This window comes from Taudactylus pleione, unplaced genomic scaffold, assembly GCF_031769625.1.
Source record: "Taudactylus pleione unplaced genomic scaffold, aTauple2 ptg001564l, whole genome shotgun sequence".
Classification (NCBI taxonomy): domain Eukaryota; kingdom Metazoa; phylum Chordata; class Amphibia; order Anura; family Myobatrachidae; genus Taudactylus; species Taudactylus pleione.
Window position 1 is genome coordinate 573,558 of NW_028285961.1, and position 18,085 is coordinate 591,642.

An 18,085-nucleotide genomic window follows, 5' to 3' on the forward strand; every position below is an offset into this window, starting at 1 on the left:
CCCCGAAGATCTGAGAACCAGTGCCGCTTGGCCCACGCTGGAGCTATGAGCAGAAGCGTGTCGCCTTCTTGCTTGAAGTTGCGAGTAATTAGAGGAAGGGAAAACGGAGGGACGCAAACCTGAAGGTCCACCTGACCCACAGAGCGTCCACCAGAACAGCCCCTTCGTCTTCTGTGATTGAACTGTACACAGGCAGCTTGTAGTTGTGTCGGAAGGACATGAGGTCTATTTCTGAAAAAGCCCCATTTGTTCACCAGTTGGTGAAATACTTCCTGATGAAGAGACCATTCCCCTGGATGCACGTCTTAATGGCTGAGAAAGTCTGCATCCCAGTTGAGGCCTCCTGGCATGAACATTGCCGTATTATGGCAGGGAGATTGGCCTCTGCTCAAGCTAGAATGTGGGACACTTCTGTCAGAACTGCCTGACTTCTGTTTCCCCCTGGGCGGTCTATGTAAGCCACCGTGATGGCGGTGTCTGACTGTACCTGCACGGACCGTCCGTGGAGGACATGTGTTATCTGCTGGAGAATTTTGAATACTGGCCGAAGTTCCAAGAGATTTATTGGAAATGCAGATTCTGTTGGCGTCCACCGTCCCTGAACGAAGTGTGGACCAGTCACTGCTTCCCAGCCCTGGAGACTGGCGCCCATCATTAGAAGGACCCAGTCCGCAATTGAAAAGGGGCGCACCCTGTTTGGGAAGCAGTTAGTAGCCACCAGGCTAGAGACAGACGGACCACTGGGGAAAGCACAATTGTCTGTGCTTTTAACCGATTGGGCAACCCATTTTATCAGTTGAGGATTAGCTGCAGCAGAAGTCTGGAGTGGAACTGGGCATATTCCACCATGTCGAACAGCGACACCATGGAACCCAGTAACCGCATTGTTGAGAGCACAGACACTTGTCGGCTGCGAAGGCAACGTCTGTAATGTAGAGATATTGGCCCTCATTCAGAGCCGTACGCTCTGAGCAGAGCGCACGCTCTGAATGAGGGCCGGGCTCCATTTTCATGGAGCGTCCTCCAGGACGCTCGTATAGCTGTGGGTCACCACCCACAGGCTATACGAGCGTGCTTTGTGATGGCCGCGATGGTCGAGACCATCGCGACCATCGAATTTGCGAGCCGGAGCCTGCGGTTGAGGTTTTTAACCGCAAGCTCCGGAGTGATTTTGGCTCTATCAGAGCCAAAATCACTCCCACTGACATCACTAGTGATGTCAGTGGGCCGGCTTCTGACGGGAGGCGTTCCCTTGGGAACGCCCCCGTCAGGGAGGCACGCCCCCGGCACGCCCACCAAAGGGGGCATGCTGTCAATCAACATTGACAGCACGCCCCCTTTGATCGGACACAACGAGCGAAGGACTTTCCTTCGCTCGTCGCGTCTGGCGCATGCGCACGACGGAGCTCCCTCCGTCGTGCGCATGCTCAGTGCATAACATCGACCCACTTGCGAGCGGACAGCCGCTCGCGAGTGGGTCTGAATCAGGCCCATTGTCCTTTGTCAAAAAGATCCCCTGGTGTTGAGAGACTAACAGGGCTCCGAAATGGAGCATCCTCAGAGAGGGACCCAGGGAGGACTTCTCTCAGTTTATCAGCTAGCCATAATTGTGCAGCACAGATATTGTTAGGTGCAGATGGCGCTGAAGGATTTCTGGTATGGTAAATACTCGAGGCGCAGTGGCCAGAGTAAAGGGCAGTGCCTGAAACAGGAAATGGCGGCTTAACATCGCAAACCTGAGGAATTGCTGTTGCGCCAAGATAATAGGTATATGAAGGTAGGCTTCATAATTGTCCAGAGACACCATGAAATCCCTAGGTCCCATTGCCAATATAATGGAACAGAGGGTCTGTATCCTGAACCGAAGAACCTCAAAGACTTGTTTAGGCACCTGAGGTTTTGGCCGGTAAAACCCATTGGGTTTGTGTACCAGAAAGAGAATCGAGTAATATCCCGTTCCCTGTTGGGATAACGGAACAGGCACTATAACTCCAGCCCGGAGCATAGAGTGCAGCTCTTCTGGAGTTCCATGGCCGTAACGGATGGACGACCTGTAGTGAAAAACCGTCTGGGAGGCCTACGCCGAAATGAGAGGGCGTACCCCAGACAGACCACTTCTCTGACCCAAGTGTCCAAGGTAGTCAGATACCAGCACTGGGTGAACTGAAGAGGCCGGCCTCCCACTTTGGGGTCCCCCAAGGGGAGGCCTTAGGCTGAAGGTTTATCATCCGACCTGGGAGTAGGACGTCTTGTGCTCTAAGCCTGCTTGTTTGGCTTGGCAAATTTTCTGTTGTTGACTGCCGAGGAAAGGACTGCACTTTGGACTTACCCTGGGCCCCAGAGGCCCGAAAGGATGAAGCACCAGATCCGGATGGAATCAGAGCCGATGGCAGACACGCAGACTTAGCTGCTGCCAGAGTCGCAACAATGTTGTCCAAATCAGAGCCAAAAAGGAGCTGTCCATTAAAGGGCAAGCATTCCAAACCTTTTTCGGAATCTGCATCCGCTTTCCAAGAGCGCAACCCTAGGGTGCAGCGAACTGCCACGGCTGGCAAGGAGATTCTGGAAACGGCTGCCTCATTAATATACATGGCTGGGATTGCCATGTCTCTGGGATTGCCTACCAACTTCGCCAGTTCAGGCGACGAGTCAGAGTCCAGAGACAATTACAAATTATCAGCCCAGCGCTCCATGGCTGTGGACACCTAGTCCATGACCATAGCCGTCTGGACGCCCCTCCAGCAAGGGAATAACTGGATTTTAGGCATATTTCCACCTAATGATCCGTGGCATGCTTGAAGGAGGCAAGGAGGGCATAGTAATGTAGTACTCCACACTAGGCGTGTAACATGAGAATCCTCCTGTGGAGGAGTCTATTTAGTTTTGGCCACGGGGGGTTTGTCATCCTCAATAACCAAGACCGCACGGACTGCCAGTATATGGTTTGGTATATGTTTTTGACTTAGACTTCTGGTCTGAAAGGTCAAAAATTTCACCGTCATCAAATGTCATGACATCACCATCATGCAGAACATTCTGAGACACTACAGACCGCTTAGCAGACTGCAATGCTGTACCGAATTGGCCGTGAACCCACACACACAGGCTCATGCGAGACCTAGGTGGGCGAGAGCAGGAGAGACTGGGGGCCACTCAGCTTCCTGGGGAACCCCTATATGGGTGAGGACCCAACCGACTGCCGTGATAACCCTATGGGGCAACGCAGAGGGTGTGGCCAGCCGACCCAAGCCCAACAAGGCCAAGGTGTTCCTGTACAGGAGCAGACACAGTAACTGGGCGTGATATTAGAAAACACGCCATGCATAAACTCCCAGTGTTACAATACCCTCCTCTATTAGTACATTACAAGTGGTACACTTTAGCAGTAGGGGAAAATCACGTTCACTCTCAGACATGATGACTGTAACGGAGTGTATGCGACTTTCCTCACAAATAAATACATTTATAGTGAGGCAATGACGACCCTGCAGCACCGCACTGGAAGGGCTTTAGCAGAGGAAAAACAGGGATAGAGAATATGGCTGACAGTCAGAAGTGAAAGTACAGACAGACAGCGCAAGCAATAAGTCACATACAATGCAGAAATAACTTCCTGCACTACCAGCGCTGAGATCAACTACACAGACACAGAGCCTTGTAGGAAACAGCGCAGCATACACTGACCTTATCGTTGCTTGAAGGAGAGGTATGCAGGGGGACCCGGACCACACAGCCACCAGCATCAGCGTCCAGCAGCGCTTGCACATTACTAATAAAATGGCCGCCGGGGAGCAGAGAGGAAGCGGGCCCCAAGGGAGGAACGCTGAACACAGCCCGCCAGACCGCTGTGGAGAGGCACTGTGCAGCGGGGGAGGCGCCGGCTGTAAACTGGGAAGGCGCGCTCTCCTGGCATGCATTTAACCCCAGGGAAGCCGAATGTTTTCCGCTCAGTCGCGGCCCGCTGTTCCTGGGGCTTGTGGAAGCGCAGGATAATACCTGGCTCCACTCGCAAGCCAGTCCCCAGGGAGCCCCCTGCCTGGGGACTGAGGACTGTGTCTTCCGGCGGGTACCCTCCGTGGGACCCGCAGCTTACATGGTCCCCTTCGATCCGGCCACAGTCCGGGTGGTCCGGGGTCACCGCTAGCCACCACCAGTATCCCCGGATCGGTACTGGCGTTCTGGTACCAGCGGGGTGAAGGAGCGACAGCAAGAACGTCTGAACAGACTGTCCATGCTGTACTGCTCTAGATGTGCAGCCACAGCTTCTTTTGGAAAGTCTTCAGGGGCTGTAACAGCTCCACTCTGCTACATGTGCTTCGACTCCTGGCCGGGCACCAACAAAAACTGATGGCCTTGGCTGCGGGGCGGGGTATAGAGGAGGGACCCCAGAGCATCCAGGGAGGCTAAAGTTTTTACTCTGTGGTGCCCGATGCTGCTGCCGCATCGCCTATACCCCAAGGTATCCTGTGGATACCCTATGAACCCTAAAGTAGAAATTACATACACACACATTATGTAATAATGATCCACATACATCCATAGGGTAGTAATATTACACACATTATGTAATAATGATCAACATGCATCCATAGGGTAGTAATATTACACACATTATGTAATAATGATCAACATGCATCCATAGGGTAGTAATATTACACACATTATGTAATAATGATCCACATGCATCCATAGGGTAGTAATAATACACACACACATTATGTAATAATGATGCACATGCATACATAGGGTAGTAATATTACACACATTATGTAATAATGATCCACATGCATCCATTGGGTAGTAATATTACACACATTATGTAATAATGATCCACATGCATCCATAGGGTAGTAATAATACACACACACATTATGTAATAATGATCCACATGCATCCATTGGGTAGTAATATTACACACATTATGTAATAATGATCCACATGCATACATAGGGTAGTAATATTACACACATTATGTAATAATGATCCACATGCATACATAGGGTAGTAATATTACACACATTATGTAATAATGATCAACATGCATCCATAGGGTAGTAATATTACACACATTATGTAATAATGATCAACATGCATCCATAGGGTAGTAATATTACACACATTATGTAATAATGATCCACATGCATCCATAGGGTAGTAATAATACACACACACATTATGTAATAATGATGCACATGCATACATAGGGTAGTAATATTACACACATTATGTAATAATGATCCACATGCATCCATTGGGTAGTAATATTACACACATTATGTAATAATGATCCACATGCATCCATAGGGTAGTAATAATACACACACACATTATGTAATAATGATCCACATGCATCCATTGGGTAGTAATATTACACACATTATGTAATAATGATCCACATGCATACATAGGGTAGTAATATTACACACATTATGTAATAATGATCCACATGCATACATAGGGTAGTAATATTACACACATTATGTAATAATGATCAACATGCATCCATAGGGTAGTAATATTACACACATTATGTAATAATGATCCACATGCATCCATAGGGTAGTAATAATACACACACACATTATGTAATAATGATGCACATGCATACATAGGGTAGTAATATTACACACATTATGTAATAATGATCCACATGCATCCATTGGGTAGTAATATTACACACATTATGTAATAATGATCCACATGCATCCATAGGGTAGTAATAATACACACACACATTATGTAATAATGATCCACATGCATCCATTGGGTAGTAATATTACACACATTATGTAATAATGATCCACATGCATACATAGGGTAGTAATATTACACACATTATGTAATAATGATCCACATGCATACATAGGGTAGTAATATTACACACATTATGTAATAATGATCAACATGCATCCATAGGGTAGTAATATTACACACATTATGTAATAATGATCAACATGCATCCATAGGGTAGTAATATTACACACATTATGTAATAATGATCCACATGCATCCATAGGGTAGTAATAATACACACACACATTATGTAATAATGATGCACATGCATACATAGGGTAGTAATATTACACACATTATGTAATAATGATCCACATGCATCCATTGGGTAGTAATATTACACACATTATGTAATAATGATCCACATGCATCCATAGGGTAGTAATAATACACACACACATTATGTAATAATGATCCACATGCATCCATTGGGTAGTAATATTACACACATTATGTAATAATGATCCACATGCATACATAGGGTAGTAATATTACACACATTATGTAATAATGATCCACATGCATACATAGGGTAGTAATATTACACACATTATGTAATAATGATCAACATGCATCCATAGGGTAGTAATATTACACACATTATGTAATAATGATCAACATGCATCCATAGGGTAGTAATATTACACACATTATGTAATAATGATCCACATGCATCCATAGGGTAGTAATAATACACACACACATTATGTAATAATGATGCACATGCATACATAGGGTAGTAATATTACACACATTATGTAATAATGATCCACATGCATCCATTGGGTAGTAATATTACACACATTATGTAATAATGATCCACATGCATCCATAGGGTAGTAATAATACACACACACATTATGTAATAATGATCCACATGCATCCATTGGGTAGTAATATTACACACATTATGTAATAATGATCCACATGCATACATAGGGTAGTAATATTACACACATTATGTAATAATGATCCACATGCATCCATTGGGTAGTAATATTACACACATTATGTAATAATGATCCACATACATCCATAGGGTAGTAATATTACACACATTATGTAATAATCATACACATGCATCCATAGGGGAGTAATATTACACACATTATGTAATAATGATCAACATGCATCCATAGGGTAGTAATAATACACACACACATTATGTAATAATGATGCACATGCATACATAGGGTAGTAATATTACACACATTATGTAATAATGATCCACATGCATCCATTGGGTAGTAATATTACACACATTATGTAATAATGATCCACATGCATCCATTGGGTAGTAATATTACACACATTATGTAATAATGATCCACATGCATCCATAGGGTAGTAATAATACACACACACATTATGTAATAATGATCCACATGCATCCATTGGGTAGTAATATTACACACATTATGTAATAATGATCCACATGCATACATAGGGTAGTAATATTACACACATTATGTAATAATGATCCACATGCATCCATTGGGTAGTAATATTACACACATTATGTAATAATGATCCACATGCATCCATAGGGTAGTAATAATACACACACACATTATGTAATAATGATCCACATGCATACATAGGGTAGTAATAATACACACATTATGTAATAATCATCCACATGCATACATAGGGTAGTAATATTACACACATTATGTAATAATGATCCACATGCATACATAGGGTAGTAATATTACACACATTATGTAATAATGATCCACATGCATACATAGGGTAGTAATATTACACACATTATGTAATAATGATCCACATGCATACATAGGGTAGTAATATTACACACATTATGTAATAATGATGCACATGCATACATAGGGTAGTAATATTACACACATTATGTAATAATCATCCACATGCATACATAGGGTAGTAATATTACACACATTATGTAATAATGATCCACATGCATACATAGGGTAGTAATATTACACACATTATGTAATAATGATCCACATGCATACATAGGGTAGTAATATTACACACATTATGTAATAATGATGCACATGCATACATAGGGTAGTAATATTACACACATTATGTAATAATCATCCACATGCATCCATTGGGTAGTAATATTACACACATTATGTAATAATGATCCACATGCATCCATAGGGTAGTAATAATACACACACACATTATGTAATAATGATCCACATGCATACATAGGGTAGTAATAATACACACATTATGTAATAATCATCCACATGCATACATAGGGTAGTAATATTACACACATTATGTAATAATGATCCACATGCATACATAGGGTAGTAATATTACACACATTATGTAATAATGATCCACATGCATACATAGGGTAGTAATATTACACACATTATGTAATAATCATCCACATGCATCCATAGGGTAGTAATATTACACACATTATGTAATAATGATCAACATGCATCCATAGGGTAGTAATATTACACACACACATTATGTAATAATCAATCCACATGCATCCATAGGGTAGTAATATTACACACATTATGTAATAATGATCCACATGCATCCATAGGGTAGTAATATTACACACACACATACTATGTAATAATGATCCACATGCATCCATAGGGTAGTAATATTACACGCATTATGTAATAATGATCCACATGCATACATAGGGTAGTAATAATACACACATACTATGTAATAATGATCCACATGCATCCATAGGGTAGTAATATTACACACACATTATGTAATAATGATCCACATGCATCCATAGGGTAGTAATATTACACACATTATGTAATAATGATCCACATGCATCCATAGGGTAGTAATATTACACACATTATGTAATAATGATCCACATGCATCCATAGGGTAGTAATATTACACACATTATGTAATAATCATACACATGCATACATAGGGTAGTAATAATACACACATATACTATGTAATAATGATCCACATGCATCCATAGGGTAGTAATATTACACACACATTATCTAATAATGATCCACATGCATCCATAGGGGAGTAATATTACACACACACACATTATGTAATAATGATCCACATGCATCCATAGGGTAGTAATAATACACACACACACACACAAACACACATTATGTAATAATGATCCACATTCATCCATAGGGTAGTAATATTACACACACACACATACTATGTAATAATGATCCACATGCATCCATAGGGTAGTAATATTACACACACATTATGTAATAATGATCCACATGCATCCATAGGGTAGTAATAATACACACACACATTATGTAATAATGATCCACATGCATACATAGGGTAGTAATATTACACACATTATGTAATAATCATCCACATGCATCCATAGGGTAGTAATATTACACACATTATGTAATAATGATCCACATGCATCCATAGGGTAGTAATATTACACACACACATTATGTAATCTTCCACATGCATACATAGGGTAGTAATATTACACACATTATGTAATAATGATCCACATGCATCCATAGGGTAGTAATATTACACACACACATTATGTAATCTTCCACATGCATACATAGGGTAGTAATAATACACACATTATGTAATCTTCCACATGCATCCATAGGGTAGTAATATTACACACACACATACTATGTAATAATGATCCACATGCATCCATAGGGTAGTAATATTACACACATTATGTAATAACGATCCACATCCAGCTACCCGGTAATAACATTTCACATGATCTGTAATCATGAATCTCTGGGACATACCTCTCAGAATCTCTTGCAGGTGGGGTTTCCCTTTATCAAGTGGGGTCTCTCCATATTTGTTAGAGATATAGATGAGTGCAGAGTTATTTACCAAGTCCTGGGGAAGAAAGAAGCATGACCAGCTGTACATTATCAATATATAATGTGCTAAGAGACATGCACATATATCATATACCAGCCATCTATTCCACATGATCTATACAAAACTAGAGGGGTCAGTCTTCACCTCAGAGACATCGTCTTGTCCCCAGAAACAGGCGTAGTGTAGAGGGGAGTTACCATGTTCATTCACTGCATTGACATCCGCCTTGTACTGAATGAGCTAAGAGAGATAGAGAGAGGCGTTATATCAGTGTCCACTAGTAACCTATAGGTGGCAGTAATGCAACTGAGAACAGAGGGTTATATCAGTGTCCACTAGTAACCTATAGGTGGCAGTAGCGCAACTGAGAACAGAGGGTTATATCAGTGTCCACTAGTAACCTATAGGTGCAGTAGTGCTACTGAGAACAGAGGGTTATATCAGTGTCCACTAGTAACCTATAGGTGGCAGTAGTGCAACTGAGAACAGAGGGTTATATCAGTGTCCACTAGTAACCTATAGGTGGCAGTAGTGCTACTGAGAACAGAGGGTTATATCAGTGTCCACTAGTAACCTATAGGTGGCAGTAGTGCTACTGAGAACAGAGGGTTATATCAGTGTCCACTAGTAACCTATAGGTGGCAGTAGTACAACTGAAAACAGAGGGATATAGTGCTGTCCCTGCACCAGCATCTCTGTGTACTGGTCTCTGATCTGTTCTCCTGGTAACCGGGAATGGTCTCTGCTCCCTGTGCTGTCCCTGCACCAGCATCTCTGTGTACCGGTCTCTGATCTGTTCTCCTGGTAACCGGGAATGGTCACTGCTCCCTGTACTGTCCCTGCACCAGCATCTCTGTGTACTGGTCTCTGATCTGTTCTCCTGGTAACCGGGAATGGTCTCTGCTCCCTGTGCTGTCCCTGCACCAGCATCTCTGTGTACCGGTCTCTGATCTGTTCTCCTGGTAACCGGGAATGGTCACTGCTCCCTGTACTGTCCCTGCACCAGCATCTCTGTGTACTGGTCTCTGATCTGTTCTCCTGGTAACCAGGAATGGTCTCTGCTCCCTGTGCTGTCCCTGCACCAGCATCTCTGTGTACCGGTCTCTGATCTGTTCTCCTGGTAACCGGGAATGGTCACTGCTCCCTGTGCTGTCCCTGCACCAGCATCTCTGTGTACTGGTCTCTGATCTGTTCTCCTGGTAACCGGGAATGGTCTCTGCTCCCTGTACTGTCCCTGCACCAGCATCTCTGTGTACCGGTCTCTGATCTGTTCTCCTGGTAACCGGGAATGGTCACTGCTCCCTGTGCTGTCCCTGCACCAGCATCTCTGTGTACTGGTCTCTGATCTGTTCTCCTGGTAACCAGGAATGGTCACTGCTCCCTGTGCTGTCCCTGCACCAGCATCTCTGTGTACTGGTCTCTGATCTGTTCTCCTGGTAACCGGGAATGGTCACTGCTCCCTGTGCTGTCCCTGCACCAGCGTCTCTGTGTACCGGTCTCTGATCTGTTCTCCTGGTAACCAGGAATGGTCACTGCTCCCTGTGCTGTCCCTGCACCAGCGTCTCTGTGTACCGGTCTCTGATCTGTTCTCCTGGAAACGAGGAATGGTCTCTGCTCCCTGTGCTGTCCCTGCACCAGCATCTCTGTGTACCGGTCTCTGATCTGTTCTCCTGGTAACCAGGAATGGTCACTGCTCCCTGTGCTGTCCCTGCACCAGCATCTCTGTGTACTGGTCTCTGATCTGTTCTCCTGGTAACCAGGAATGGTCTCTGCTCCCTGTGCTGTCCCTGCACCAGCATCTCTGTGTACTGGTCTCTGATCTGTTCTCCTGGTAACCAGGAATGGTCTCTGCTCCCTGTGCTGTCCCTGCACCAGCATCTCTGTGTACCGGTCTCTGATCTGTTCTCCTGGTAACCGGGAATGGTCACTGCTCCCTGTGCTGTCCCTGCACCAGCATCTCTGTGTACTGGTCTCTGATCTGTTCTCCTGGTAACCGGGAATGGTCTCTGCTCCCTGTGCTGTCCCTGCACCAGCATCTCTGTGTACCGGTCTCTGATCTGTTCTCCTGGTAACCGGGAATGGTCACTGCTCCCTGTGCTGTCCCTGCACCAGCATCTCTGTGTACTGGTCTCTGATCTGTTCTCCTGGTAACCGGGAATGGTCTCTGCTCCCTGTGCTGTCCCTGCACCAGCATCTCTGTGTACTGGTCTCTGATCTGTTCTCCTGGTAACCGGGAATGGTCACTGCTCCCTGTGCTGTCCCTGCACCAGTATCTCTGTGTACCGGTCTCTGATCTGTTCTCCTGGTAACCGGGAATGGTCACTGCTCCCTGTGCTGTCCCTGCACCAGCATCTCTGTGTACTGGTCTCTGATCTGTTCTCCTGGTAACCGGGAATGGTCACTGCTCCCTGTGCTGTCCCTGCACCAGCATCTCTGTGTACTGGTCTCTGATCTGTTCTCCTGGTAACCAGGAATGGTCACTGCTCCCTGTGCTGTCCCTGCACCAGCATCTCTGTGTACCGGTCTCTGATCTGTTCTCCTGGTAACCAGGAATGGTCACTGCTCCCTGTGCTGTCCCTGCACCAGCATCTCTGTGTACTGGTCTCTGATCTGTTCTCCTGGTAACCGGGAATGGTCTCTGCTCCCTGTGCTGTCCCTGCACCAGCATCTCTGTGTACTGGTCTCTGATCTGTTCTCCTGGTAACCGGGAATGGTCACTGCTCCCTGTGCTGTCCCTGCACCAGCATCTCTGTGTACCGGTCTCTGATCTGTTCTCCTGGTAACCGGGAATGGTCACTGCTCCCTGTGCTGTCCCTGCACCAGCATCTCTGTGTACTGGTCTCTGATCTGTTCTCCTGGTAACCAGGAATGGTCACTGCTTCCTGTGCTGTCCCTGCACCAGCATCTCTGTGTACTGGTCTCTGATCTGTTCTCCTGGTAACCGGGAATGGTCACTGCTCCCTGTGCTGTCCCTGCACCAGCATCTCTGTGTACTGGTCTCTGATCTGTTCTCCTGGTAACCAGGAATGGTCACTGCTCCCTGTGCTGTCCCTGCACCAGCATCTCTGTGTACTGGTCTCTGATCTGTTCTCCTGGTAACCAGGAATGGTCTCTGCTCCCTGTGCTGTCCCTGCACCAGCGTCTCTGTGTACTGGTCTCCGATCTGTTCTCCTGGTAACCGGGAATGGTCACTGCTCCCTGTACTGTCCCTGCACCAGCATCTCTGTGTACCGGTCTCTGATCTGTTCTCCTGGTAACCAGGAATGGTCACTGCTCCCTGTGCTGTCCCTGCACCAGCATCTCTGTGTACTGGTCTCTGATCTGTTCTCCTGGTAACCAGGAATGGTCACTGCTCCCTGTGCTGTCCCTGCACCAGCATCTCTGTGTACCGGTCTCTGATCTGTTCTCCTGGTAACCGGGAATGGTCTCTGCTCCCTGTGCTGTCCCTGCACCAGCGTCTCTGTGTACCGGTCTCTGATCTGTTCTCCTGGTAACCGGGAATGGTCTCTGCTCCCTGTACTGTCCCTGCACCAGCATCTCTGTGTACCGGTCTCTGATCTGTTCTCCTGGTAACCGGGAATGGTCTCTGCTCCCTGTGCTGTCCCTGCACCAGCATCTCTGTGTACCGGTCTCTGATCTGTTCTCCTGGTAACCAGGAATGGTCACTGCTCCCTGTGCTGTCCCTGCACCAGCATCTCTGTGTACTGGTCTCTGATCTGTTCTCCTGGTAACCAGGAATGGTCACTGCTCCCTGTGCTGTCCCTGCACCAGCATCTCTGTGTACTGGTCTCTGATCTGTTCTCCTGGTAACCGGGAATGGTCACTGCTCCCTGTGCTGTCCCTGCACCAGCATCTCTGTGTACTGGTCTCTGATCTGTTCTCCTGGTAACCAGGAATGGTCACTGCTCCCTGTGCTGTCCCTGCACCAGCATCTCTGTGTACCGGTCTCTGATCTGTTCTCCTGGTAACCAGGAATGGTCACTGCTCCCTGTGCTGTCCCTGCACCAGCATCTCTGTGTACTGGTCTCTGATCTGTTCTCCTGGTAACCGGGAATGGTCTCTGCTCCCTGTGCTGTCCCTGCACCAGCATCTCTGTGTACTGGTCTCTGATCTGTTCTCCTGGTAACCGGGAATGGTCACTGCTCCCTGTGCTGTCCCTGCACCAGCATCTCTGTGTACCGGTCTCTGATCTGTTCTCCTGGTAACCGGGAATGGTCTCTGCTCCCTGTGCTGTCCCTGCACCAGCATCTCTGTGTACCGGTCTCTGATCTGTTCTCCTGGTAACCAGGAATGGTCACTGCTCCCTGTGCTGTCCCTGCACCAGCATCTCTGTGTACTGGTCTCTGATCTGTTCTCCTGGTAACCAGGAATGGTCACTGCTTCCTGTGCTGTCCCTGCACCAGCATCTCTGTGTACTGGTCTCTGATCTGTTCTCCTGGTAACCGGGAATGGTCACTGCTCCCTGTGCTGTCCCTGCACCAGCGTCTCTGTGTACCGGTCTCTGATCTGTTCTCCTGGTAACCAGGAATGGTCACTGCTCCCTGTGCTGTCCCTGCACCAGCATCTCTGTGTACTGGTCTCTGATCTGTTCTCCTGGTAACCGGGAATGGTCACTGCTCCCTGTGCTGTCCCTGCACCAGCATCTCTGTGTACTGGTCTCTGATCTGTTCTCCTGGTAACCAGGAATGGTCACTGCTCCCTGTGCTGTCCCTGCACCAGCATCTCTGTGTACCGGTCTCTGATCTGTTCTCCTGGTAACCAGGAATGGTCACTGCTCCCTGTGCTGTCCCTGCACCAGCATCTCTGTGTACTGGTCTCTGATCTGTTCTCCTGGTAACCGGGAATGGTCTCTGCTCCCTGTGCTGTCCCTGCACCAGCATCTCTGTGTACTGGTCTCTGATCTGTTCTCCTGGTAACCGGGAATGGTCACTGCTCCCTGTGCTGTCCCTGCACCAGCATCTCTGTGTACCGGTCTCTGATCTGTTCTCCTGGTAACCGGGAATGGTCACTGCTTCCTGTGCTGTCCCTGCACCAGCATCTCTGTGTACTGGTCTCTGATCTGTTCTCCTGGTAACCGGGAATGGTCACTGCTCCCTGTGCTGTCCCTGCACCAGCATCTCTGTGTACTGGTCTCTGATCTGTTCTCCTGGTAACCAGGAATGGTCACTGCTCCCTGTGCTGTCCCTGCACCAGCATCTCTGTGTACTGGTCTCTGATCTGTTCTCCTGGTAACCAGGAATGGTCTCTGCTCCCTGTGCTGTCCCTGCACCAGCGTCTCTGTGTACTGGTCTCCGATCTGTTCTCCTGGTAACCGGGAATGGTCACTGCTCCCTGTACTGTCCCTGCACCAGCATCTCTGTGTACCGGTCTCTGATCTGTTCTCCTGGTAACCAGGAATGGTCACTGCTCCCTGTGCTGTCCCTGCACCAGCATCTCTGTGTACTGGTCTCTGATCTGTTCTCCTGGTAACCAGGAATGGTCACTGCTCCCTGTGCTGTCCCTGCACCAGCATCTCTGTGTACCGGTCTCTGATCTGTTCTCCTGGTAACCAGGAATGGTCTCTGCTCCCTGTGCTGTCCCTGCACCAGCGTCTCTGTGTACCGGTCTCTGATCTGTTCTCCTGGTAACCGGGAATGGTCTCTGCTCCCTGTGCTGTCCCTGCACCAGCATCTCTGTGTACCGGTCTCTGATCTGTTCTCCTGGTAACCAGGAATGGTCACTGCTCCCTGTGCTGTCCCTGCACCAGCATCTCTGTGTACTGGTCTCTGATCTGTTCTCCTGGTAACCAGGAATGGTCACTGCTCCCTGTGCTGTCCCTGCACCAGCATCTCTGTGTACCGGTCTCTGATCTGTTCTCCTGGTAACCGGGAATGGTCTCTGCTCCCTGTGCTGTCCCTGCACCAGCATCTCTGTGTACCGGTCTCTGATCTGTTCTCCTGGTAACCGGGATTGGTCACTGCTCCCTGTGCTGTCCCGTTTTTTTTTTTGTTACAGGTAAAAGACACAAGCAGCTTACACATATATCTCACAGATGTATCTCACTGATATGTGCAGGCTGCTTGCTCGGGAGAGTTAGGCAGAGAGAAAACTCTGCAATCTCGGGTGAGTAATCTCCTGCAAAACAAGATACTCGGTAGAGATATCTCGTTCTGCTTCACCATCGCCCAACTCGATTTGCCTCAAATTGCCTGTTGGTAAATTTGCAAATTATAAAGTGAATAAATCACCCGAGTTCAGGTGAGGTACAGCGAGATTAGTCTCTTTACAAATCTGGACCATCTCGATTCTTAGCAAAATTTACCCCCAGGGGTCTCTTGTGCGTCTCTGTGTAACATGCCCCTAAGAACTGGAGGTGTTAAGACTGGGAAAGCCCAAACTGGTTTTATGCATAGAATAATCCTCGTTTTTAAAAGGATGAATGTAATTTACCAGCTCCTGTGAATTGTGAGTTACATTTTCAGAGACAGTTATACTGTATGCTAAATGAGATTGTGTTTTAAGAAAGCCAACTAGTTTGGCTGGGAACAAGGAAATTTAGTTAGCTCCTGTGAAATGTAAGATGCGCTTATTTATATTTTGTGAGATAGCATGATTGATTAAAAGGACACAGGGTGGATTTACCCCCTGTGGGTTAGTATGGGATATGAAGAAGGCCTGCATGCCTGGTTTGTGTGTATCTTTTTGAACATCAAGAAGGAATGAACGGCTGTAACATGTGTATGAGGTGATAACCCCAAGGGGGAGAGTCTTTATGAAGACTATTTGAGCAATAAACATCTTTGCCTTAACGTCTGCATCTGAATCCTGCGACAACAGAATTGCACCAAATGATTTTCTGTTTTCCGGCTGTTCTGGATTGAGCCCAGGTGTCTCCAAGCCCTCTGCCAGCTACCCTGCAGAGCCTGGCCCACTGTGAGGGATCAGGGGGAATCAACCAACACCAATCAGGAGGTGTCTACGCATCCACAGCAGCAAGCGGTTCAAAGTGCCGATGGTAGGAGCCTGGGTGTACGCAAGAAGCGGTTCCAGGGCCAGTGGTAGGACCTGGTGGTGGCAGCAACATATCCGCCCACTGCGCAGCGGTGGAGTCAGAGACAGGAGGTTACGTATGGTAAGAGGTAATCCCTAATACCCCAAGATCTAGTGGGGATGAAAAACTAATCTGTGATCGGGTAGCAAAAGAAGCCATCCGGTCACAGTCACCATGGGTGTTTATTCCAGGGTCACATGACTTACCTTCTGAACGATGTCCCGGTGACCATGACTGGAAGCGAGGTGAAGAGGAGTGTCATCCCCCCTGTTCATAACATTGATCCGTGCTCCTCTCATTATTAACATGTCAACAATGTTACTGCGGCCTTCACGACACGCCCAATGCAGGGGACTGAACCCATGGTCATCGCTAGAACACATGAAGACAGAGTTATAGAGGGGATGGAGGCATGGTCATCGCTAGAACACATGGAGACAGGGTTATAGAGGGGATGGAGGCATAGTCATCGCTAGAACACATGGAGAGAGTTATAGAGGGGATGGAGACATGGTCATCGCCAGAACACATGGAGACAAACTTATAGAAGGGGTGGAGGCATGGTCATCGCTAGAACACATGGAGACAGGGTTATAGAGGGGGTGGAGGCATGGTCATCACTAGAACACATGGAGAGAAACTTATAGAAGGGGTGGAGGCATGGTCATCGCTAGAACACATTGAGACAGGGTTATAGAGGGGGTGGAGGCATGGTCATCGCTAGAACATAGGAGGACAGGGTTATAGAGGGGGTGGAGGCATGGTCATCGCTAGAACCAAGGAGGACAGGGTTATAGAGGGGGTGGAGGCATGGTCATAGCTAGAACATAGGAGGACAGGGTTATAGAAGGGGTGGAAGCATGGTCATTGCTATCAGTCTACAGCAATCAGGAGGTGTGCACCAAAGCTCATAGACGCATACACAGCAGCAAGCGGTTCCAGGGTCGGTGTTAGGACCTGGTGGTAACAGCAAAGTTCCACGACCACAGTGCAGTGGGTGGGGTCAGTAAAAGGTGGCTGCTGACAGTAATAGGGAAGCCCTGATACCCCAAGATTCAGTGGGGATCAAAACTAATCAGTGATGTGGTGGCGAGCTGAGGACATCCGATCACAGCAGGTTTATAGAGGGGGTGGAGGCATGGTCATCGCTAATACATAGGACAGGGTTATACAGGAGGTGAAGGCATGGTCATCACTAGAACACTGAAGGATGAAGTTATAGAGGGGCTGGAGGCATGGTCATCACTAGAACATAGGAGGACAGGGTTATAGAAGGGGTGGAGGCTTGGTCATCACTAGAACATAGGAGGACAGGGTTATAGAAGGGGTGGAGGCATGGTCATCACTAGAACATAGGAGGACAGGGTTATAGACAGGTTGGAGCCATGGTCATCGCTAGAACATAGGAGGACA

General features: G+C 46.9%; 1 protein-coding gene across 1 annotated transcript in view; it reads right to left on the reverse strand.

Annotated features, from left to right (window-relative positions):
* The window catches only part of ILK (integrin linked kinase), a 104,371-nt gene that overhangs the window by 57,351 nt on the left and 28,935 nt on the right, over positions 1 to 18,085 (reverse strand). Inside the window, exons 3-5 of the mRNA XM_088464030.1 lie at positions 16,879 to 17,044; positions 9,787 to 9,882; positions 9,561 to 9,657 (exon numbers count right to left, since the gene is read on the reverse strand). Coding sequence (XP_088320156.1) covers positions 9,561 to 9,657; positions 9,787 to 9,882; positions 16,879 to 17,044 — 359 coding nt within the window. The remainder of the gene's footprint in view (positions 1 to 9,560; positions 9,658 to 9,786; positions 9,883 to 16,878; positions 17,045 to 18,085) is intronic.